Genomic DNA, 24,377 nt, shown 5'->3' on the forward strand with positions numbered 1-24,377 from the left:
TATATATATATATATATATATATATATATATATATATATATATATATATATATATATATATATATATATATAGTGTAAAATAACTTTCTTTTTCAACGGAGCCTACAACATTAGCAAGTCGTGTGAAATGCCTCAATTCTCAAAGTGTTTGTGGTAAGTACGTACTTTCAGAAGCTTTTGGGTACCTCCTGACAAGGATATGGCCTCCTCCTAAATGCCAAACAATCAGAGCTGGAGCACTCACGAGGGGCGGGTGCAGGAAGCCCGGCAGGGACTGCGGGCTCGAGCCTCTCCGCTGCTGCGTCACGTAGTCGTGGAGCGCGGCCATGCTGGACGCTGCACGGCTCTGCTGCATCAGCTCTGCAACACGCGCGCTCCTCGCTTGTCTCGTGTTCACACTGCGCCCCCTCCACGCACACACACACACTCGTATGTGCACGGGAAGCCTTCTTTTCACAGACGAGAGAGCCAAATGCACGATCGTGCATCTTCGGGGTTTTTATTTTGTTCATTGTAAATAAATATGGCGGTGTTGATAAAAGGATACTAATGGTCAATTAGATTAGGTTAGCTACATTATAAATACTTTAAAACATTGTGGACGGTTGATTTGGTTATGATAGCTACATGAAAGATACGGAAACAAAGCATGAACTTCAGGTTTTGGCTCTCTTGTCAGTGAAAAAAAGGCTTCCCGTATGTGCACGCACACACACTCACTCACTCTCACTCACACACTCAACCACATATGCATGCACTCACTCTCAAACTCTCACTCGCACAGAGAGAGAGTTCGTGACCACTGGTTTACTCCCCCGCAAATTGTAAGATCAACGACCAATGACTCTGTAGCATCAAACATTGAAAATGTGCAAAATTTTAATTGACTGAAAATTGTTTCACAAAAGGCAATTAGTCTACACGGTAAGGAGGAAGAAACTAGGTTGAAGTGGGATGATTCATTTTCAATGTTTACGTTTGAAAATAGTAGAGGTGTATGAGACTGAGATGGGTCAAGACAAGTTCAGAAATACATAATACCTTTGCGTCAAGTCCACACTTGATAATATTTTAGTCGAGATGATAAAATTGATCCAAGCTCGAGTAGTTGTAAAAGTTTTTCTGATGTTAGTCTTATGGCTTATGTAAAAATACATCTAAACAAATCAAAAAATGCTGTTATTTAATTTTTTAATTACTGTGATTGTTCTGTAAAAACTGCATTGCATTAAGATTAAGATATGAAGGTTCAAGATGTATCACTTTTGTGTCCATACCTTTGCGTCCAACATCAATGCTACCGATTGACACTGCAGAAGAAAAAATTCACATTCTATACATAAAAATATTTTCTTCAGATGTTTTTAGCTATGTTACAAACATATGCTGTAGCGTGGGCTATACATTTCAATATGGCTTTGCTTTGCAGTGTTTTGAAATGATAATACTGTGATCTATGTTTTCCAGGCAGGATAACTACGTAAAATAATTCTGTACCTTGGAGGACAGGCACTATAGTCCAGTTTCACTCAGGGGAATACAGCACCATTTTTAACAATGGTGTTCACTAGCTGGACATAGTGTTGTTTACACCCTGGATGTCTCTGGATTTAAGAGAGGAAGGTTTCATTGTAGCCAATTTCATTGCTGTTTGAGACTTTCAATGTTGTTTCTCAATAACATTGTGGTAGAATAGATACAGGATGGATCCAAACTCCAGTGGGAAAAGAATACTAACACTACTATTATCTAATACGGTTAATGCAACTGCACCCATAGGTAAGCGATTTTTTGTAAAGTGAATTTATTCGTAAAGTGTAATTTTTCGTTATAAACATAACCTAATAATGCTAGTTTCATGCATCTGTTCCACAAGGCTTAACCTCAACTATTCAGTATTTTATGTTCAGTACAGATGTTGATAAAAAATGATACTTTTAATAAACAGTTTAAAATGTATTTTAACTAGGGATGGGACGAATCCTCATTTTGGTCGAATCCGAATCCTTGTTCGAATCCTCAGTGTTTGTCATCGAATCTCGAATCCCAGTCCCACACTAAACTTCACCACATGTTATTAAAAAAAATCACACATTTATTTTAAAAAATTACATAGGCCTATGTATTAAAAAAAATCACATGTGTATTTATAAAATTATAAAATAAGTGCATAGTGTATACACCTGATATAAAATAGAGACAAATAACCTCAAAAACCACACACGTAAGTTTGCATCTGTCTAATTCTCTGTTAAATGAATCATTCCTATGTTTTCAATAAACACTATTTAAAAAAAGTTACGTTTTTTTCTGCAATGTTATATTATTGAAGGTTGTAAATGATAGAGTAGTTATGCTAATTGATAAAATGCTGCGTAGTTTATCTTATGTTTGTGCTATTTCCGTTACCTTTATAATATAGTTTAGGTATACAGTTTTCTAGAGCTGGACGAACCTCAGTTCTCTGGTTTCGAACCGAGCCGAACCAAACCTCATACAGAAATAATTGTTTTGAATTAAAATGAACCAATGACCAGCATTTTGGTCTTTAACTGAGTGGTGAGAAAGAAAGGTTCTCCAGCCATATGTAAAATTAAAACCAATATATAGCTTAGCTTATATATACCGTATTTACTCGTGTATAGCGCGCCCTCGTGTATAGCGCGCACCACGATTTTTGCAACAAATTCCAAAGAAAAAAATTTTTTTTTCCCGTAAATAAATTGTACTAACATTTTGTGGTACCTGTTAAGTAATTACGTATGAAACAAATGATAATTTAAATTGATGTGTGGTGATGCGTCAGGAAAATACTTAAACTCTGCTGTGTAGACGGAAGATAATGAAGCGCTGTATCGTCACAACTGGTACGTGGGCGGGAGGAAGGGAGGCAGGCAGGAATGTGACACGGAGGATTAGATGACTCACCGGTAGCAGCTGCGACGAAGCGAAGGAAGTGGGAGGGGGACTGGTGTCAACATTCTCTCTCTCTCTCTCTCTCTTTTATTTTACTAGCTGTAGAGGGGGAGGTCTAAAAATAAACAAGAGACCTGCGAGCTTGCGCGCGCACGTGTGTGTGTGTGTGTGTGTGTGAAAGAGAGGCCTTGTTGCTTGTGCGTATGTGTGGGGGCTGGCCAGAAACGTCACCGTCAACCGGTAGTTAACGACTTCCACTCCTCCCCGCCTCATCTACTCACTTTTTTTTTCCGTGTATAGCGCGCATCCTTATTTTTTTCCTTTACTTGAGGGGAAAAAAGGGCGCGCTATACACGAGTATATACGGTATACCAACTTTTAATTCATGAAGTTACATCTAAATTTCAAAAAGACTATCTTCCTTTTTCAGTGTACACTAACCTTCATTTAAAAAAAAATATTATAAAGATGATGAACATTCAGCATAAGGCCACATAACATATTTTTGTGGTAGACATAACCTAACATTTTTAATAAGTAAAACTTTTTAATAGGACATCAAAAAAAAAAGGCGAATGTGAATTAAGTTACCTATCTACATTACAAAACCCGCTGACTGCAGTTGCTGTTTTCTTGGAAGAATGCTGCTCGTCAGAAGAAACTTTAGACTTTTTTTTGGGGTGGTTCTGGGTCATCTGGGTCGTCATTATCTTTTCTCCATTTGGAAAACTTAAACGACATTAGCCTGCTCATCGCAAATCACCTCAAGAACAATAATATTGTAAACGTAACGTAAAAAGTGTGGTTATAGAAATTTGCGTCGGAAAAAAAGAAAACACGAGAAATAATGATGGCTGCTGCGACTACGCTATTCAACTTAGTACCGTACTGTAAAATTTACTGGACCAGTACTTTAAATACACAAGATTAAATTAATACTTTCATTACCTGACTGTTATAACCAAAAAGGCCAAAGAAAATAAATACATCCCAGTAATTTAAAATAAGTAATTAACGTAATCATTTCCTACCGCATTTGTCTTGTGTTAACTTGATCACGTTAGTTTTGCCGAAATACGAGAGTTCTCGTACATGCGCTTTAGTTTAACGTATGGGGTACGCAATCTTTGGTGATTTTACAACACTTCTCGTACACGCACTATAGTTAAAGGTATAATATACAATACCTTTGGCATTTGTACGATAGTTTATATTACGTAGTACGACAAATGCATACAAAATTCTCTAAAGTAAACAAAAAAACAAAGCGCGCCTATATGAAAAAATGCTATGCGAGTTATGCGACGATTAATAATTTCTTTATATTTTGTCTGCGCTTGAAACTGTTGAAGCGACGATTATGCGATAAAAGTCGGAATATTACAAGTAACAGAATTTTGTTGAGCTGTTTTGTGAATGGTCTCAAATGGGGGTTAGAAAATTAGAAAAACGTAATTTTTTTTAAACAAACGTTTGGTTTTTCGAATATATTTTAAGAGGTTTCGAACTGAACCGAACGTAAGGGTTCGGTTCGGTTCGAAATTTTCAAATTTCGCCCAGCACTACAATTTTCAATTACTACCTAAAACTCTTAAAAACCCACCTCGAATCCCACCTCGGATCCTACGAATCCTCGACGAATCCAAGATACGAAAATCCCATCCCTAATTTGAACCACCTGAAATAGACATCGGAGATACACGTGATATGTTCAATGCTATACTTAAAAATAATTTGATTCAAGAATAAAAAGATTGTACAAAGGCTGATTAAGATGCGCATCTTGATGAATCAAAAAGAAGATATGTCTTAACAAGACTGACACTACAATGGCTGAACACTCACCAAAACACAAAGTATTGACTGGTGACTTGCAGACCACTCACAACAAACTGCGTTAGTTTCTATAGAAGGAAGCTTTGGACATTAAATTTCATTTTGTGTGATTACAGACAATAATTATAAGGTTTTATTTTAAGGCCAATTTCATTTTTAAAACTTAAGATTTCGGTGTTATTGGTTTTATTTTTTTATTAAATCTGTTAATTAAAAAAGATAGCATATTACTGGAAAAATATGACACTTAAATATTCCATGATATTAATTTATCCAAACCTGTGTCATTTTGAGTGATATGTGATAAACGTTTACAGTATAATAACTTGTTATAAGCATATTCAACTATTTTGAACAAATAAGATTATTAATTATAATTTTATAATTAAATAAATAAATAATTAAAATATTAAGTATTTTTGTGTTTGAAAAATGTACTAACATCGTAATGCAACAATTAGTTACTAATAATAGTTGCAAGATTAAAAGTGAAATTTTGCCCCCATTTTTTTTTTGCATAAAATGTATTAAAGACATCATGCTAAATAAATTACTTTCATTGAATTTAATATTTAAAGATTTTTGTACTCAACATTAGAGTTAAGTTTTTATCAAAAATGCTAATTAGTTTCAAGATGTAAACTACCTTTCAGTGCCTCTGTGGTGTATCAACTTGAACTTCTGTGTTATCCGGTGTTTCGACTGGCTTTTCGGTGTTACTTCAGTTTTATCGCAATCCACCATGTAATCTTATCCCTATGTATGATGCAGCAGATCATTCAGTACACTGTATGATGTGGGACGAATCTAAGGAGTCTGTAGCAGAAATTAAATTGCATCATCAATTTTGAAATCGGCAGATAGTGTAATTCCTGGCGGTGAATAGAAGACATCACACTTTGGACTGGTCAGAATAAAAATTTAAGTGTTGTTTGTAAGTTTTTGACGTGATAACGTCTTATAATTAGATGAACGCCGGCTGCACGCACGAAAAAGCATGACTCATTGTCACGTTCCGTCTGAGCCGAGCGTGCAAGAACCGACCAACCACTGTGCGAGAAAATCTTCTATAATATCAAACAGGTTAAGGCGGGCTTTTTAAAAGCAGAAATTAAAAAAATTTGATTTATTTGTTGAATTTCATCATTTCAAATTAACAATTTATTGACATTGATTTGATTTCAGTTTATTTCTAAAACTAATTGTTCGTGATTATATTTAAACAAATTATTTAAATTAAATTTGCAAAAACCAGTAAATAAATAATATTTGAAAAATAAAAAGTATGCAATTTTTCATCAATGTTTTCTTATGACGTTATCACGTAAAATTATCGTCCGTAAACCGACTTTACGGACAACCCCCTTTTTTTGAATACTGCATAAGTATCCTCATATTAAGACCATAACTCAGAAGTACTTGCTGAAAGGGCAATACTAACATTGAGGCTGACAGTGTACATGCATTAATGGAGAGAAAACAAAAGAAACTCAATAATTTGACTATGGGACTGGCAACAGTAGGTAAGGCAAACATTCAGTAAATACACTGTGCATGATATGGAACTTCCATTGATTAAAAAAAAAGTCACCCAACCAGCCTCTTGTGAATAGAAAGAAGGATATCAACAAAGAGACAGTTCTGCTATCAACCTGTGTAGTTACAAGTTCAGCAACAAAAGGTTGGAACACCATTTTCGAAAACCGCGTTTCAAAAGTGAAAACCAAAGAGGTTGACCTCGTGTCAAGTAGTAACATTCCCAAAATATTGAAATGAAGTCTCAAGAAGCCAATACCTATCACATGGCAAAAATACAATGACTTGATTGCACTATTGCCTTTTGTACGCTCAGTCTGCCGAGACTTTGGCAGCAGAATCCAGCTACACTCGACTACCCTCAAGGAGGTGAAGGTGGCGTGAGACTCTGTGAGTTAGGACTCACCCGCTATATCTTAAGTGTAATGTATAGTATTTTCTGAATAAACAATACAGGATTTGTAATGCATGTAGGCCCATCTTGCTTATTTCATAATAATACCCCAACACAATGTCAAATTATGTAACAAAATTATGGGAGGTATACAGCACTATGTCCACCACATACAGTACTTTTAAAATTTTTTTTTTATAAAATTTAAAAACAAAAATTGGATGAATAAACCTTAACTCAATGGAAAATGAATGTACTACCTAATAATACTTTGATACAATTTGGTTAATATTTCAATTAATTTTTACGTAATTACAGGTTGAATTTAAAAAAAAAAAATCTTTAAACAGCTTTCTTAAAAACTTAGGAAAATGGACATAGTGTCCTTTCCCTCCAAGGTACAGAATTGTTCATTAAGAAGATTGTGTTATGGGTAATAGTTAACATGAGGTTTTACTGTAAAGTGTTTGAAAAATATTGGTATCCGTTCTTATGCTTGTTATACATACCAAATATATATATATATATATATATATATATATATATATATATATATATTTTTTTTGAAGAAAACTACTGAAGAGATTTATAAGGTCCAGTACAAAGAACTTGACCTTCAAATTAGTGGAGTTGAATTTACTTCCTTGTCTGCTCTAATTTTTGAGTCTCTGCACATCTCTAAACAAAAATAATTATTTTGCTTTGAAATAAAAAAACAAAATAAAATTTGTAGGAAATACACCATAGTCATAGGGTCAAACGTGCACATGCACTAACATCAAGGTCACAAGAGACGATACAAAAAGAAATGCGGTTACAAACTAGTGCCCAGGATTGTCGTGCCAACACGAGCAACTGCAAATGCTTCAGCTGTTTATGGACTTTGTCTTTCCAATCTAGGAATTATACGTGCTTGCACTACATCGTACATCAGACTTATCTGAATAAAAGAACGTTTAGTTTGCATGCGCTTCAGTACATCCCAACACTACGTCGCTCATGGTTTGCACCGGATGTTACGTGAGAGTGACTATAGCTACTCTGCGACACTCACGGTGCTGGAGGCGCAGGGGCTCCGTGGCGGAGACGAGCTCGCGCACGGCGCGCAGCACGCCCACCATGTCGGGGCGGCGGCGCGGCTGGCGCGCCACGCAGCACTTGCCCAGCATCACCAGCCCCAGGAACACCCCGTGGTCATCGTCCGGCGCCCTGCGGTCCAGCAGCTGCGGCAGCTGGGCCTCGCTCCAGCCCTCCACGTGCTCCTTCTGCAAGCCATGCACCCTCGCTCTCGCTCACTGTCTCTCACTCTCGCTGCCACTCTCCATGTGCTCCTTCTGCAAGCCCGGCACCCTCGCTCACTCTCGCTCGCTCTCATTGCCATTCTCCCGGCTCACACCAGTGTCACGTGGCACCGTCATCGCTAGTCCCTCAGTCAGACTTCACCTAACTGCTACAAGCATGAGGCTTTTGTAAGCACAGAATTAAAATAAAAAATTTAATACCTAGCCATTATCAATATACATAAAAAATTATTTGAAAATAAATCCACTATTTTTATTTATTTAATTATTTAAAATTGTGACATGCCCACCGACAGTCGTTAGACTTGGGTGGTGGGCACGATAACTAATTATACACAGACAACCATAAGGTTATCACCGCAAACATATGGTCTCCCTCCCCGGTGGTGCAGTAGCAGGGAAGAACAACACATGGCCAACACACGAAGGAAGAGTACCACATACTGGCGGTGATAACAAATACACAAACACAACAACAGACACGAAAAATACAACACTACAATAAACACCAATAACTACAGACAACACAAAATATACAAAAAAATAATATATATGTATGTACAGTACAGTAAGTCCTCTATTTACGTCGTACCGATTTACGTCGTTTCGGATTAACGTCGCTAATGTTTGAGTACTCATGTTTTATTTAAGTTGTCGCCGATTCACAATAACGTCGTTTACAATGACCATAAATCTTTATTTTAACCAAAACACCGTATATAATTCGTTTATAATTCTTTGTTTCCTTCGGTAGTTAATTTATGCTATGTAGCGTAAGCTACACGTTCACCACCTTATCTTATCATACATCATGAGGGACGCTTCCTGCTCTTACGTACAGTATGTACTATATATCTGTTTTTATATTTCAATCAATAAAGGTAATAAAGCAGCTGGTTAAATAACCATTCTATAAAGCTGAGAAGTACTAGTTGGACTTGTTTCCCACGCTGTCGGTATTCATTTGCTGATAAAATTGCCCGTTGTCACGTCTGTATGCCAGCGCTTCCGGCCGACCGGTGGCATGAAACATGGCTCATTTTGCGTCGTTTCTATTTACGTCGCGGTTTTCAGGAACGTAACCCCGACGTAAACCGAGGACTTACTGTATATATAAAATAAAATAAAAGATCTCTGTTATAATTATTAACAAAGTTTATAACAAAATAAAATACTAGATTGCATGGCTTAATTTTACGAATGCCAAATCATTCACCTACTAGAATTACAAACCTAATTTATTATAATTAGAAATCATTCTAAAGATAATGTCATTGTTGTTATTATTATTATTATTATTGATAGCACACAAAGTGGATTTTAAGCTACTATTAAATTGAGGTACTCTCAAGCCAGAGTTATCAAGGACAAAATTACATTGAGTTTTAGAGTTGTAGCAATTTTGAATAAACAGTGCATCCAAATGGTCTCTACGAACAGAGAGAGGTGTAAATATAGGATCAGGGAACCTCTTTAGATTAATAATACAATTACTTTATTTTGAATGCTTTCAATTTTGTTACTATCAGTCATCTTTATGTTGTTCCAAATAATAAAGCAATATTCTAATTTAGATCTAATTAAAGAAAAATATAGAGTAAATATAGAATCTGGATTAGTTGCATAACAAGTAATGAATTTAATTAGGGTCAAAGTTCTTCGGGTAGTAGAACATAGATAGTTAACATGCTTATGAAAAAATAACTTGGAATCTAGGATCTTTTATTAAGGAAGTTCTGGAAATTTGAGAGTTTAACAAATTATAGTAGTACTTAACTGGATAATATTTCTTAGTAAAGGATATTATCTTAGTTTTTTCCTTATTGAGTCTAACTAAATTATGCATGCACCAATCATTAATTTTTTTAATGTCATGTTGTAATAACAAGCAATCTTTGGGAGTACTAATTTTCCTGTAAATTTTCATATCATCAGCAAAAAAGAATCCCGACTCTGGTGCAGTGGTTTAAGACACTGGTGATATTGATAAAGATATTGAAAAGAAGAGGATATAAAGTGCCACTCTAAAGAACTCCAGAACTAGCATTGAAAAGAGAGGAATTATTATTATTTATAGATACAAAAAAAAAACTTCTGTTGGTCAAATAACTGGAAAACCAATTTATATAATTATATCACATAAACCATAATGAGATAACTTTCCAAGCAATAAAGAGTGGTTAACAGGATCAAAGGCAAAATAGCAGGCGTCTCTGTCTCCTATTACTAGTTAATTCAGAAATTATAAAACATATGTTATTTTTGGTATGGAAATAACACAGAGACTAAAGATATACCAGGGAAACGATTCGTGTTGGGTCCTTTCTGATTCTTAATTCGGCCTATTACAGCGATTCCCGTGGTATCAAAGGATTCTGAGTATAATGTAGTGGTGCACCGGTTGACTTTACCGATTACCGATTCCATTACCGATTATGAGAGCAATAATAGGCAGATACCGATTCAGTTACCGATTATAGTGAACAAATTTTTTTTAAGTGTAATAATGCACACAAAAATTTTTCCCATGCAAATTTAATATCAAGATTAGGTAAAATTGAGAATAGTTATAATAACAGTATAAAATATAAAATACACTATTAAGTTATTGCAAAGTGTAAATTAAATCAACGTCCATCTATATTTGTTATTGTAAAAACTTTAACTACAGTCTAATAATATTTATCGTAATTTACAATGGGTAAGTTTTTGTTGCGGAAAACTAGCATTATTATCGACTATCACATACGGTTCCATCGAGAAATTACCGTTTAACAATGAAACATGTTGCTTTATTTTGTTCACTTGAGGTTATAGAAAAAATGTTTCCACACTTCACTTTTTTTATCCCTACTCGCCATGTCACTATAATTATATAAAAATGACTGAAAACCAATTCTAGCACATGTGATTTTATTTATGTTGACTGAATATATAAAATTATAAATACTTTTTCAATTTTCACGTCACATACAAATAACACAACAACGGATAATGTTACCAAAGACTCCCATAACGAGTTTGTAAAACGCAGTGATAAACTCTAGAAGGTATCGGGACCACAATTTTGAACTGTTACTACGACTCGGAAAAGATCGATTCTCATAGAATCCACTGCAACTGCTTGTGGTATTTTGATTGCGTGCCATCTATTTTACGTCTCTGGCTATAGGTAATGTACAAGGCCACTAAACAAATAACAGAACAAAAGACGAAACGTAAATACACGTGTAGGAAAAATGTATTTTTTATTTTTGAGGCAATGAGATTTATTAAACTTAACGAAATATATGTACTCATGATATGACGGAATTAGATGAATTTTGTAATATATACAAATATTACCGTATTTCGTCCTAAAATGTGTAACAAAATATTACACGGTTAAAACCTATTTAATTATGCCGGGACGTAGATAATCAGCAAAGTAATCGTTAAGATAATCGCCGATTACGATTAATCGGCAAAGTACCCATAATCGCCGATTACGATTCATCGGTATCCGCATCGGTGCACCACTAGTATAATGGTTTTGGAACTGAACCTGGTCAGTCATGAAATTAGGACTTTTATTTTTATTTTTAATGAGGGCATCAAACTTGATGTGTCAATATTTTTGCTGATACCATAATTGGCCAATACCACGAAAATACCACCAAACTAACTGGCTAATACCCCACTAACCAGCTGATATCCTCATATTAGTCAGCCGATACCCCACTAATCTTGGGTTACCCTATTAATCAGGTACTATGGGGTATTTCTGACTAATCAGGGTAGTTTGTTTTAATCATGATTTTACATTGGTCAGGGAATTGAGCAAATTTATTAGAAGCCTTGATTGAATTAATAGGAGTTTTGTTCAGTTAATAGGATGACACTGATTTTTTTTTCTTCATAATTACAGCCAAATTTAGTAAATACTAGTGTTATTAAAAAACTATTTTATTACAAGTGACCTTACCCACACAATTCCATATTCTGTTTTATGTTTTAATAGATATTTACCCTATTTTTAATTTATGAAAAAATATAATTTTGTCAGTATAAAAATACAGAAAATTTATGGATGTGAAATTATTGTGTCATGTCTTTATAAACTGTTTACTAACTGTAATTATTGTAAGTAAGTAAGTAATAAAACTATAATTAATTTTGAATTTTATTTTACATTGCAGTATACTGCATGAGCTACGTTTTTTATTTTCGTTCAAGTCGGGTTGATTCTTAGGTAGCGAGTGTCACTTCCCTCCCCCTCCTCTTTTGTGCCTCCAAACTCCCCTTGATTCTGTTCGGTGGTGCGCATGCTCCCCTCCCCTCCACCTTCAGGAACTACTTTCCTTCTTTAAACCTTATATACACTGTTTTTAACTCTTGTGCGTTTAGTGTTTGAGGCTGACAGTAAGCTACGCCGAGTGCTGTGGAGACGATCATGGACAAGTGAGTACATGGGGAGTTTACATGTTAGTTGTCTGTAAGTGGCATGTAGATCAAATTTTTTTTTTAATTCTCTTTCTTTCGCCACGTTCCAAATTCTGCTTCATTTCAGTATTTTTTGCATTTATGTATTTCAAGGATCCGTCCATGATCGTTTTCCTGTTTGGTTTCTCTTGGGCACTCCCAATAAGATCTTGTCAACACTTTATGATAGCCTCACGTTCAGATTAATTATATGTCATGTTTGTATTTTACTTAACTTGTAACGGTAATTTACTGATGGTACGTACATTAAGACCTAGCCTGCACACTAAATTGTTAAACAGAGTCTTGTTCAAAAATTTACATTAGGAATATAAATTATTGTAATCATATTTGTGAATGATGGGTTACCAAGTTGTTAAAAAAATTATATATGAATAAATTTATATTGCTGAGCTTCATAAATTCATCCTTTATCTAGGTAGAAACATTTACTGCTTATCTGGTGCTCCTATCATAAGGAGCGAAACTACGCATGTACTTGCCTTATAATGTGCAACACTCAGTTCAATATGTTGTTTAACTCCTCAGCGAGTTGAAGTTTTCTCGGACGGAGTTACGTTCTTTGTTTATACGATCATTGTAAGCTTCAAAATTAACAAACAGGTATTTGTAGTTAAGTATACAAATCAGGAATAATTTGACGAGCATTAAAGCATTAATGTAAAAAGTAAACAACATGTTGAATAAGAATAGAAATATGTATATTTTTGGAATTGACCGAACACTAAATACTATGAAATTATAATGAAAATAAAAATCTACTACAGCACTTTAACTAGGGTATATTTGTATGGTGTTAGGGCTGTTTTGGAATATAATTATTTTCTGGCAAGAAAGTATTATTCAGCAGGAATCAGGTCAGGATTGGGAAAACCATTTACTGAAATAAACAGTGCTTGCTAACTCTAGATGCAAAATATCTCCTTAAATATCATTCGGATCATTAAAAACATGTATCCTAGGGCTTTTGGTAGTTAGGAGACTATCCACATGATTCTTCAAACTGAAATATTCAAGATCAAAATCTGAATATTTAAAAATAAAAACTTTACAGGTTAGATGCAAAAGTGTAAAAGGTTTAGTTCTAATTAGCAAGTCAAACTTTAGAAATGTGAAAAGGTTGGTGGGTGGGTTTAAAAAATAATGTTTACTGAAGAGTTTAAAGTTTAGTTTACACACACAGACACAGGTAGTGGTGCAGCGGTGGTTACCAGGTACTTGTTGGGGCGGTCCTGCTGGTACGCACGCAGTCCCGTGCACAGCTCAAACAGCACCTGCAAGCAAGCAGTGAGCACTGAGCACCAGCCTGGCACGCCCTCTGCCACACTGCGGCTGCACGCAGTCCCGACTGAAACACCACTACAGCGGCTCAGCAACACAGTTAGCACTCACAATAACCTACCATTTCTTCCCGATACTGCACTCGTCACAAACTTGAATACTGGCTGGCCTTCGGTGAGTCAGGCGGCAACTAAAGCCTGGCATTAACCACCGGACAATCAGTCAGTAAGGTGGCAACTAGAGTCAGACATTAAAAACCAGTAACAACCAGTCTTTCTGCCAGTCAGGCGGCAACTGAAGCTTGGTATTAACAACAAACCATTCAGTCAGCCAGGTGGTAACAAAAGCCCAACATCAACAATAAAGCCTTCATACGGAACCGCCCAAGTAGGCCCAGTTGTGCCAAGCATTGTCTTGAGTTTCTGGCTCCACACTGTTTGTCAGCTTGAACTGTGGCCTTTTATTGAGCATAATATTTTTATAATTATTTTAAAATACTTTATAAATTAATGAACTGCACATATATTACCTGTATATTAATAATTAATTTTAATGTTTGTGTTTTGGTTGAAAGATTTGATAGAAATTTATTTTTATGTATAAAACAAATATACCCTAAAGCCTGTCAGTACACACACGTACACTATATAGGCAGAAACTTTATTCTATTAGCATCATAAAAAATAATGTTTTGTATATGGTAATACCATAGACTGAAAAGAAAATATTTTAATTTTTCAATATCTGTTGGAATTTTATAGGTTAACATAAACAGGAATGTTATTAAGATACCATAACGTCAGTCAGACAAATAAAAAGATAAAATAATGCTTAATTTGCTTGTTCTGAAATTTTAAAGCAATTAGGACAAATTGCTAGAGGTAAATAATTTTAAAGCAAAATATATACCATTATGCTTATACCAGCATTTGCCAGCTCACCTTTTGGTATTATCTCTATTATTTTCAACTGGCTATATAATGGCAGTATAAAAAAAAATTCCTGCATTGTCGCTATCCTTGATTAGAGCTAGTATAAACCTCTTAAAAATTAAAATAATATAACAATACAAGCACATGAGCACTAAGTACTGCATTGTATGTGAGAACCCCTTGTGGCCGGACACACTAGTCTGTAGCATTGCAGACCCTTGCAGTCTCAACATACAGCAGAGCCGCGACGCGTGCCACATGCCTCCAGCGGCAGTCTGGCCCGGGGCGTCTCACACGGCCACTGACGGCATGCACGCATTAGCACGGCTCGACCTCACCACCCCTCCCCATTCCTCGGCGCTGTTACCTACCGCTGAGCGGCCTTGGGACTTCTGCGGGCCGCCGCGCGGAGTGGCGTGAACAAACATCACCTTTCCAGACTTCACGGGCGTCGGGTCGGCCCGGGATGACGTGACTCGTCACTGCCGCTCTCGTCGGTTTGAGAAGGGCGCCAAAAGTGTATGAGCAGCGCTGCCAGCTTCTACAGGAGTTCCGAGTGAGTTCCAAGAGTTCGGAGAGTTCCGCGAGTGAAGGGAAGTGCTACATCGGCGAAGAGGGTGAGCGACCGCCTCGAGAGTGGTGCAACTGAGAGCGACAGGATAGTGAGAGTGCAACTGAGTAGCGCGAGACTGTGTGTGTGGACAGGCGCGAGGTAAGGGGCGAACCACTGTCGAGCCCAGCTCCAGTGAGGAGTGCGAACTGGGGACTTAACAGACATTGAGTGACTTGAGAATAAACATTTTAGTGCCAGTGATTGGTGATTGGACATTTTTAAGTACAGTAATATATTAGTAATGTAAATATTAGTAATTAATAAAACTAATAAAACCTAATTGGGATATCCCTTATGAACCATGTTCTCCCCATATAGGTCATAACAATTGACGCGCAACGTGCCGCCGTCAGCCTCTCTTCCTAAACACGTGTGCGAGCCGCCGCCACCCAGCCACAGCCATCGCCGGTTGCCAGGGCGACCACTGCCGCGTCCTTGGTTGCCAAGACAACCAGCCGAGTGCGCGCGCACACTCCATCCCATGGCCAGGGAACCCTTCTTTTCACAGACGAGAGAGCCACACCCGAAGTTCATGCTCACTTTTTTTCCCGTACCACAACAGGTGTATTTATTTGGGATGTAGCTTACTCATATGTCATACGCCGTTCTATCTCATTGTATAAACTGGTGTGGCATTAAATTTTGCGGTTGATTAGGATAGGTTAGCTACATTATAAATACTTAAAAACATTGTGGATGGTTGGTTATACCGTAATCGCTCGCGTAATGTCCGCAGTAATTTGACCACATTTTTGGCCCAAAAAATGGGGTGACATTATGCGAGGAAAAATACAAAAATACAAAATTTTGTGTTCTATTCAGGTCGTGCGTCTTTGTTCTAATGATAAAGGGCGGGGGAGGCAGCGACGCGGCAGAAGGAAGAGAGACGTTTTCTTTTTCCTAACCTAAGTTAAAACTAAGTGTGTAAGGGAGGGGTCTAGGTAGGGAAGACTCTAAGTGCATCTCAGGGCAATCCCTATACGCTCTAAACATGCGGGTTTTTAACCATGCAGAAAAGGTCACGTGCATCATGTGCTAGGAGGGGATTGGCCAGCCATGGCAGACGTTTTCGCCATGACTAACTCCCCTCACTCTTAATTCTAGACTAAAACTAGATAAGTTGGGCCCAGGTAAAACCTCCATAGACAGAGGGAAAACCCTGGGCACATACATGCGGGATGCAAAGGTCATGCATTATTACAAGCAGGTGGATTACAGGAATAGAAGGATGGTCCTGGAAGAAGAGTGAGGCGTGGTAGAGGTTCTACTATGCAAGGGGTGGGGCACTTGGACTTTTAGTCCGCATTGGTTTGGTCAGGTCTGGTCATTTTGGGGGCGGCTTATGCCGTTTCCCGTCGTGCTGCCAGTTAGCACTCATTGTGGCTGTGTAATATGATCGTGATTTGGAGAGAGGCAACAACTCCGCAGGGGGGAGAGAGGCAGAGGCGTGGCTTAACCTCCCTCCTGCCAGCTAGCCAGCCAACCAGACCCACTTCCCTTCCTCCTTCACTTCCCCTCTTCTTCACCGACAACACTCCACATCAACACAGCGGCAGCACGACCAGCTTTCTTTATCTTTATGTCGTTTGAGATAGGACTAACTGCTTACGTCTGGCATGCCTCACGACGGTCCTACTGAGAACGGACACTTACAAAATCACCTCCCGCCGCTCACAATACATGGCTTGTTGTTTGATGCATGCCAAGCTGCCCTGCCCTCAGATAAACCCAGAAAAACACGTTTTTAAATTTTTCTCAAAAATGTTTACAAAACAAGGAGGGTGGCTTATACGCGGGCGGGGCCTTTGACCGTGCTTTGTTCAGTTCAACGAATTTCCCCACCCTTTCAGAACAGGAGAGAAAGGACAGCTCAAGGTCACGGCTTTGTTTACAGAGCCGTCAACTTTCCATTCGTACTGCGTCCTTTAGGGGTGGCCAAAGTTGTGTTGCCCGCCGTAGACGACTGGTGCGGACATTATGAGAATTTTTAATTTTTTTCTTTTAAGGATATATAAATAAAGGGTGCGGACATTATGCGAGGGCGGACATTACGCGAGTGAATACGGTATTAGGTAAGTATAGCTACATTAAAAATACTGTAAAATCATTTTATGGTTGCTTAGAAAATAACTTTTTAATATGTGGCTATCCAGGGCTAGGAAACCGTTTACATGATTTCACAGTATTTTTAAAGTAGCTATCCTAACCGAATCAACCGTCCACAATGTTTTAAAGTAATTATAATTTAGCTAACCTAACCTAATTGACCATTAGTTATCATGAGTTATCCAAAATAAACATTCACGGACACACGGCAAACGGAAAAAATGGCGGCGTACAAATAAATACCGTTGCCTTGTTTATGGTCTTTCCTTTTATCAACACCGCCACATTTATTTACAATGAACAAAAAAAAACCCCGAAGATGCACGATCGGGCGTTTGGCTCTCTCATCTGTGAAAAGAACTGCACTGCGCCAACTACAAAGGATGCAGTGCTTACAAGGAGGAGACGCACAGGCACCTTCCCTCCCAAGAGCGCAAGAAGCGGTAGCAGCAGTCCCGCCGCGACATGCGCGCCACCGACCAGCCCCAGCCCCAACAGCGAGCACCACAGGAACACCACGCCCCCCCAAAGGACCCTCCGCCACCGAGCTCCGGCGACTACCTGGCGCAGGCCAGTGGGAGCCGGTTCGCGCCCCTGCAGCAGCACTGGGAGCCCAGCCACAACGAGCTGGACTACCCAGTCCTCGCCAACAACCCGTGCCAAAGGAAGAAGAGATTCAAGAATAATCCCACGGGCCACAAGAACGGCCAAGGAAAGCCCCCACGCCCCGCCCAGGACAGGCCCCGACAGCCCGCACATCGGCCCTCTCTGCCAGATCCTGGTAATTTGGCTATACCCAGCCAAATCCATGGCTGACAAACTCCGAGCCACCACGGACTGTGTCTGTGCGCTTGCTGACGCCGCCCATGGCCAGCAATAATCCGGCACCGAGTTGCGTCACAACCCCGGCCATTAGTAATAAGTTACATTCCCTCCTATTCTGGAATGCACGTGGCATTAAAAATAAATTACCGGAACTTATTAACCATCTGGATAAACATAAAATAAAAATAGCTGCGATAAACGAAACGCATCTAACACCGACAGACAGCCTGACAATATTGAATTATGTCATATATAGGCGCGACTTAGACGCACGAGGCGGCGGAGTAGCCCTTGCTGTCCACACTAGTGTCAAACACTCTGCTTGCCAGCAAAGATTCCTGATTTTCAACATCTTCAGGATATAGGAATTAATTTAAATATAAATAGACAACAGATTAAACTAATCGCAATGTATGCCCCACCAGGTAGGTCCCTCGGCGTGGCGGATCTGGACGCACTGTATGGGGCGCCCCCGAGCTTCCTCGCTGTAGGCGACATAAATGCCAAGCACATAGAGTGGAACTGCAGGCGCGCTACAGCAAACGGCAGACTACTCTACACTCACCAACTTAACAGCAACTACCATGTACATGCTCCCTCAGAGTCCACACATGACTCTGGTAGACTGAATGACATTCCTGATATTTTAGATATCACCCTGAACAAACATGTCAACACGGGATTCGAACTCGAGGTTGTACACGACATGTCATCGGACCATTTCCCAGTCCATTTCATCTTCGATGATGCCAACGTAAACTCCAACCAGCCACGAAAAATCAGGGACTACAGAAATGCGGACTGGCAACCCTTTAAAAACTATCTAACAATAAATCTCCCTGACGCGGCCGAAATAAACATTGAAAACGGTGATAACTTAAATTCCGCAATTCTAGAATTAACAGAGAAAACCCAGGATGGTATTAGCCAGTGCATACCAGTAAAGGAGGTTAGGTTAGCACACGACGAGCTGCCAGAATACATCCGCAGCTTGATTTCACAAAAAAATCGACTGCGGCGCGAATACACACGGCGTCACACACTGCAGACGAAACGCCGAATAAATGAATTACAAACAGTAATATCCGATGAAATTTCACTCTGGCGAAGCAGCCAGTGGGAAACTAAAATGGCAAGACTCGACACCCAGGACGGAAGCGCCTGGACAATGACAAAGCGAATTTTAAACAAATCTGATAAAATCCCGCCCCTTGAAACAAACAGTGGCGTAGTTTTCCAGCCCCGTGACAAGGCACAAGCTTTCGCCAACACACTGGAAACAGCATTCCAGCCCAACATGCAGCCCTGCGATAAGATATTAACAGCGCAAATTTACAGTGAACTTCGCGTTAAATTGCGACTACCCACAATCTCTGCGCTTCTGCTAACACAGGCGCAAGAAATAAAGCGTACTATAAAAAAATGAAGCCGCGAAAAGCTCTCGGGAATGACGGCATACAGGCTGTTGTTCTCAAACAACTCCCGAACGAAACACTAGAATATCTAGCCGAGTGCATAAATGCAATATTTAGGTTAAATATTTTCCTCTTGCAATGGAAAGAGGTTAGAGTTATAGTCTTCCACAAGCCAGGGAAAAACAAAACACTGCCCCAGAATTACAGCCCTATCAGTCTGCTAAGTACTGTATCTAAAGTCGTAGAGAGTATCATACTACAAAAACTTAACGTAAACATTCACGAAAATAACATACTGCCGAATGAACAGTTTGGCTTTCGCAGCACACATTCGACAGTGCATCAGCTAGTGCGACTGACAGAGGAAATCACAAGCGCATTCAAAGTACAAGACTACGTAGTTGCTACGTTTATAGATGTAGAAAAAGCCTTCGACAGAGTATTTCATGCACTCAAGACGTCAGCACCACAAACATTAGATCCAAGCTGAAAGCTACAGTAGGAACATTGTTAAACAAAATGTTCACGATTTTTTATATTAACTAAAACATCATTACCTCACACGGGGAAAATGGTAAATATGTAGTTTAGCGGTATTTGCGGAAAATTTTTTTAAAAATCCGAAAATACCTTTATCATATGCTCTTTAACTTCCTCTTTTCATGAAACCCAGCGGAGATAAGAAATTCCAAATACTTTAGGAGAGATCGAATTTTTTATTTTTCATATTCGGGCGAAATTTGTTAAAAAAAAAAAAATTCTGAAAATACATTTATTCTATGCTCTTTAATTCCTCTTTTCATTAAACCCGGCGGAGATAAGAAATTCCAAAAAATATAGGAGATATCAAATTTTTTAATTTTCATCACAATACTTGTGCATTCATGTGGCATACAAAATGTTTCTTGTTTACGAGTATGAATTTTTTTTTTTCGCGACGTAGGTGTACAACTACCTACATCCTTTGCTACTAATCGCAAAGGAATTGTACCCGCCTCTAACTTAGGTGAGTTTTTAACATTTCAAATTTTAATGTTTTATTTGTTATTTGGATATTGTTGCGCAAGTAATAAGTAAAAAAAAATTATGCGAGTTCTTACTTTTCATCCTTTGTCCCAGTTTGTTTGGTCAGGTCAGTTACATTATAAATACTTTAAAACTAAACAACCATTAACATTAATTCACATTATTTTTAATGTCCGCTATGTTTGAAAATATTTTTAATGTAACTAACCTGACCTCATCTACAATTTTAATTAATTAGGCATTCACGAACACCCGGCAAAATAAAAAAATTGCAGCGGTCCAATAATTGCACAGGTCTTGTATAGCAAAATAAGAACGGCGATATCTCCTAAAGTATTTGGAATTTCTATTTCCGCTGGGTTTAATGAAAAGAGGAAGTTAAAGAGCATATAATAAAAGTATTTTTGGATTTTTAACAGTTTTTTTTTTCCGCAAATACCGCTAAACTACATATTTACCGGGAAAATGATAAATCCACCCAATATTGCAGTAATTCACAATTGTTTAAAGTTGAAAAATAAAATATTTCTTCTTGAGTAAAACTGTGAATGTTGAAGTATCTCAAAATGGCAACCTTTTATTACACAATTCATATTTATACTTTGTGTACAATCGCGTGTTAACATTTACGGTAATTTAATTTCAGATTTTTAACGGAAATATTTGTACTAAAATATCACAGCTATTTTCAGAACGATTGTTTACGTTTAAAAACAGAAAATGTTATAATCATTTCGAATGTAATGTTTGAAAATTCACGGTTACCAACTGTCTTTCCACAATATTTCTTTGTTGTAAAACGAACATTGCCGAACATGCACGAAGACGCCATATTTACAGGAATTTGGTACGTTGCTTCAAAAGCTATTTTAATAATTTCACAGTAATCCACTCTTTATTAATGTAAAAACCTTTCAAACAACATAATTATTATAGATTATTCTTTAAAATTCATAGGACAGAGACTCTCTGTCAGAGAGTAATATGGACAAATATTCGCGGTCACATCACCGAAGTTATTCATGGCCGAATGCTTCACCATGGCAGCTAGCCACTTGTTTTGTTCCGGCAAGCTGCATTCTTTGTTTGTTATGTTACGTTTAACACACTACTAAATAGTAAAACGTAGCTTAAGTGAAACGGAAAGTTAAATGCGGTATACATAAATGCAAAAAGGATTTATCAACACAAAATGTATGTCTAATGAATTTTCACATTAATTTCTACCAAAATTATTTTTACATTTGTTTGGCCTCCTGAAACTGCAGGTTGCCTTATATTCGGGCCAACACAGTAGTTAATTTGAACAGAACAAGACCGTCATAAAACCTGCGCTGCACGCCACACGCTGTTCTATCTGTGCGCCGTTCCCCCATTCGAGTGACGAATGAGAAACGCGCACGTTCGTCGAAACCTGCGCCGCACGCCACACGCTGTCACTTGTGTGTATTTCGACGAATCATATGCCTGCGTTTGTTCGGACTGAGAGGCTGTTCCACCTGCAGACAATTTTCCCCATTCGTGACTTAACTGACGAATGAGAAACGCCAACGATCTTCAAAACCTGTGCCGCACACAGCACGACCAATCACCTAGTTGCATTCTCAGGGACTAAGAGGCTGTTCCATCAGTACACCAATTTTCCAATTCAAGTCACGTGACGAAAACAAAGTAAACCATATACCGCCAGCTATTACTTTCTTAGAATTATTTGCATATATTTTTTAAAACAATAAAAATGTTAGTTATTGCTTTTTTTTGCAAGTGATTTGATAATACTAATTTAAATGTGCTTATTAAATTAAATACAGTTTTAATAATTCAATTTACTGATAAAAAATATGTAATTAGTTATTCCGTTATTCCAGCATGCCTATGATAGCAAGTGTATTTTTGTGTGAATACAGTACATGTCATTTGAGTAAAATCGATTTTTACGTTGGAAATTACTTTTCCCCTTTTAAGAAGTTTCCCCTGTTAAGAAGTTTTAAGCATCCAGTCCCTTGAAAAACTTCTTAACAGGGTTTTACTGTAATTGAAAAGGCATGTTATCTGTCCTGAGAGCAGGGGACACGACTGTTCCCTGGTCCCCGCCCCGAGGACGACGGCGAGCAGGTACTCACCACGCCGAAGCTGTACGTGTCGACCTTGACGGAGAACTGGCGGGAGCGCAGGAACTCCTCCGGCAGGTAGGGACGTGTGCCGTGCACACGGCTCACCATCACGTGCGTGTAGTCGCTGCGCGGGCCCTCCCGCGCCAGCCCGAAGTCCGCGATGCGCGGCTCGAACTCCGCCCCCAGCAGGATGTTGGCGCTGCAGCCACACAACAGTGGTCGCTGTAGCACACTGTCTGTATCTCCGATACACTGGTCAGTCAGCACTCACGATGGTGCATGCTTCTACAGACAAACAGGTATATAGTTATACCATATTCAATATTTTTAAGAGGTGCTTAATCTCCCAATTTTGGTCTTTTTAGTAGACGAGTTAAGTGATAGTAGTTTTCACTTCTCTTTCAAGAGAAAACTGCATCACTCAGATTTCTCTAATGGACACCCACAGGAATGTTGGGGTCAGGGAAACTGGTGTAAAACTACAACAGTTGCCAATGTGGTTCCTGCTTGCAAAGAACCATAGGCTCGTTGACTCAGAGGAGGACAATCCAACCTGTGCTGTAAGCATCACGACTACTTCCTGCATCAGACACACGTTCAAGGCAAGCGACTGCCGACAATGCAGAGGGGTAATGATTAGTGATGGTTCGAATCCCATTTTTCTCGAATCCGAATCTCAAACAGTACTTTGAATCCACCCCTCGAATCCGAATCCAGTTCTCAAGGGTTAATTATAAAATAATTTATAAGTTAAGAGAAAAAATTAAACATTATGCAGAATTATTTAACCCTTTAAATTTTTATTTAAAAAACACAAGCATTATGACACGGTCTGGAATAAGACGATTCCGTGTTTGGTCACATGTTTCCTGCAGTGCTGAACAAACGTTCAGAGAACACTGTCGCAGGTGGTGAACACAAATATTTCTTGGACAGTTTATGTAGCCTGGGTGAACACGCAGACTAAGTTTTCCAGTATTCGAGGATGTTTATTTCTGGGTTAACTGTAGGATCACGTAAGAATCTGGTCACTTCATCAATTGCTATAGAATCCGACTTGGTGGATTTAAGGCATTCAGGCATTATCTGTGAGTACAGTGATTCATGTATCCACGGAAATTCAACATCCGACGGAACAATATTTTGTAGTTACCAACTTGACATTTGTTTAAAGTCCCAAATGAAGGTAAACACTTTCCTGAAATATTTAATGGAAACTGAAAGGCGCCATCTTGGCTTCAATGGTTTTAGGCCATAAGAAATATTGTCGTGCGTCTTTTAAAATTAAGCCTCACTAAAGATTTCTCAGTAAAGTTATTTAAAAAAAAAAAACAAGATTCATATTGCTAGTCTAGATCCTAAATGTGCTTTATTTTATTTTTTAGCATATTCTGAGAATACATATGTGATTTATGCCTTATTTAATGCCAATGTAGCGACAATGCATCCATGTTCATGAATATAAAGTAAGTTTCCCGAATCAGTACATGCTTCATATTTTTTTAATATAATAACGAATTAAAAGTACAATACAATAGAACCTCGTTAATTCGTGAAGCGCTAATTTGGGAATCGGATGATCCGGAACCTTTTAAAAGAG

General features: G+C 38.2%; 1 protein-coding gene across 7 annotated transcripts in view; it reads right to left on the bottom strand.

Moving 5' to 3' along the window:
- The window catches only part of LOC134539946 (serine/threonine-protein kinase pelle-like), a 128,155-nt gene that overhangs the window by 13,422 nt on the left and 90,356 nt on the right, over positions 1-24,377 (bottom strand). For all 7 annotated transcript variants that reach the window (XM_063382328.1, XM_063382323.1, XM_063382324.1 and 4 more), the window contains 4 exons: positions 22,787-22,976; positions 13,677-13,739; positions 7,737-7,947; positions 245-360 (listed from right to left, as the gene is read on the bottom strand). In XM_063382328.1, the coding sequence (XP_063238398.1) occupies positions 245-360; positions 7,737-7,947; positions 13,677-13,739; positions 22,787-22,976 (580 nt within the window). The remainder of the gene's footprint in view (positions 1-244; positions 361-7,736; positions 7,948-13,676; positions 13,740-22,786; positions 22,977-24,377) is intronic.

The sequence above is a fragment of the Bacillus rossius genome, chromosome 16, assembly GCF_032445375.1.
Source record: "Bacillus rossius redtenbacheri isolate Brsri chromosome 16, Brsri_v3, whole genome shotgun sequence".
NCBI classification, from domain to species: Eukaryota; Metazoa; Arthropoda; class Insecta; order Phasmatodea; family Bacillidae; genus Bacillus; species Bacillus rossius.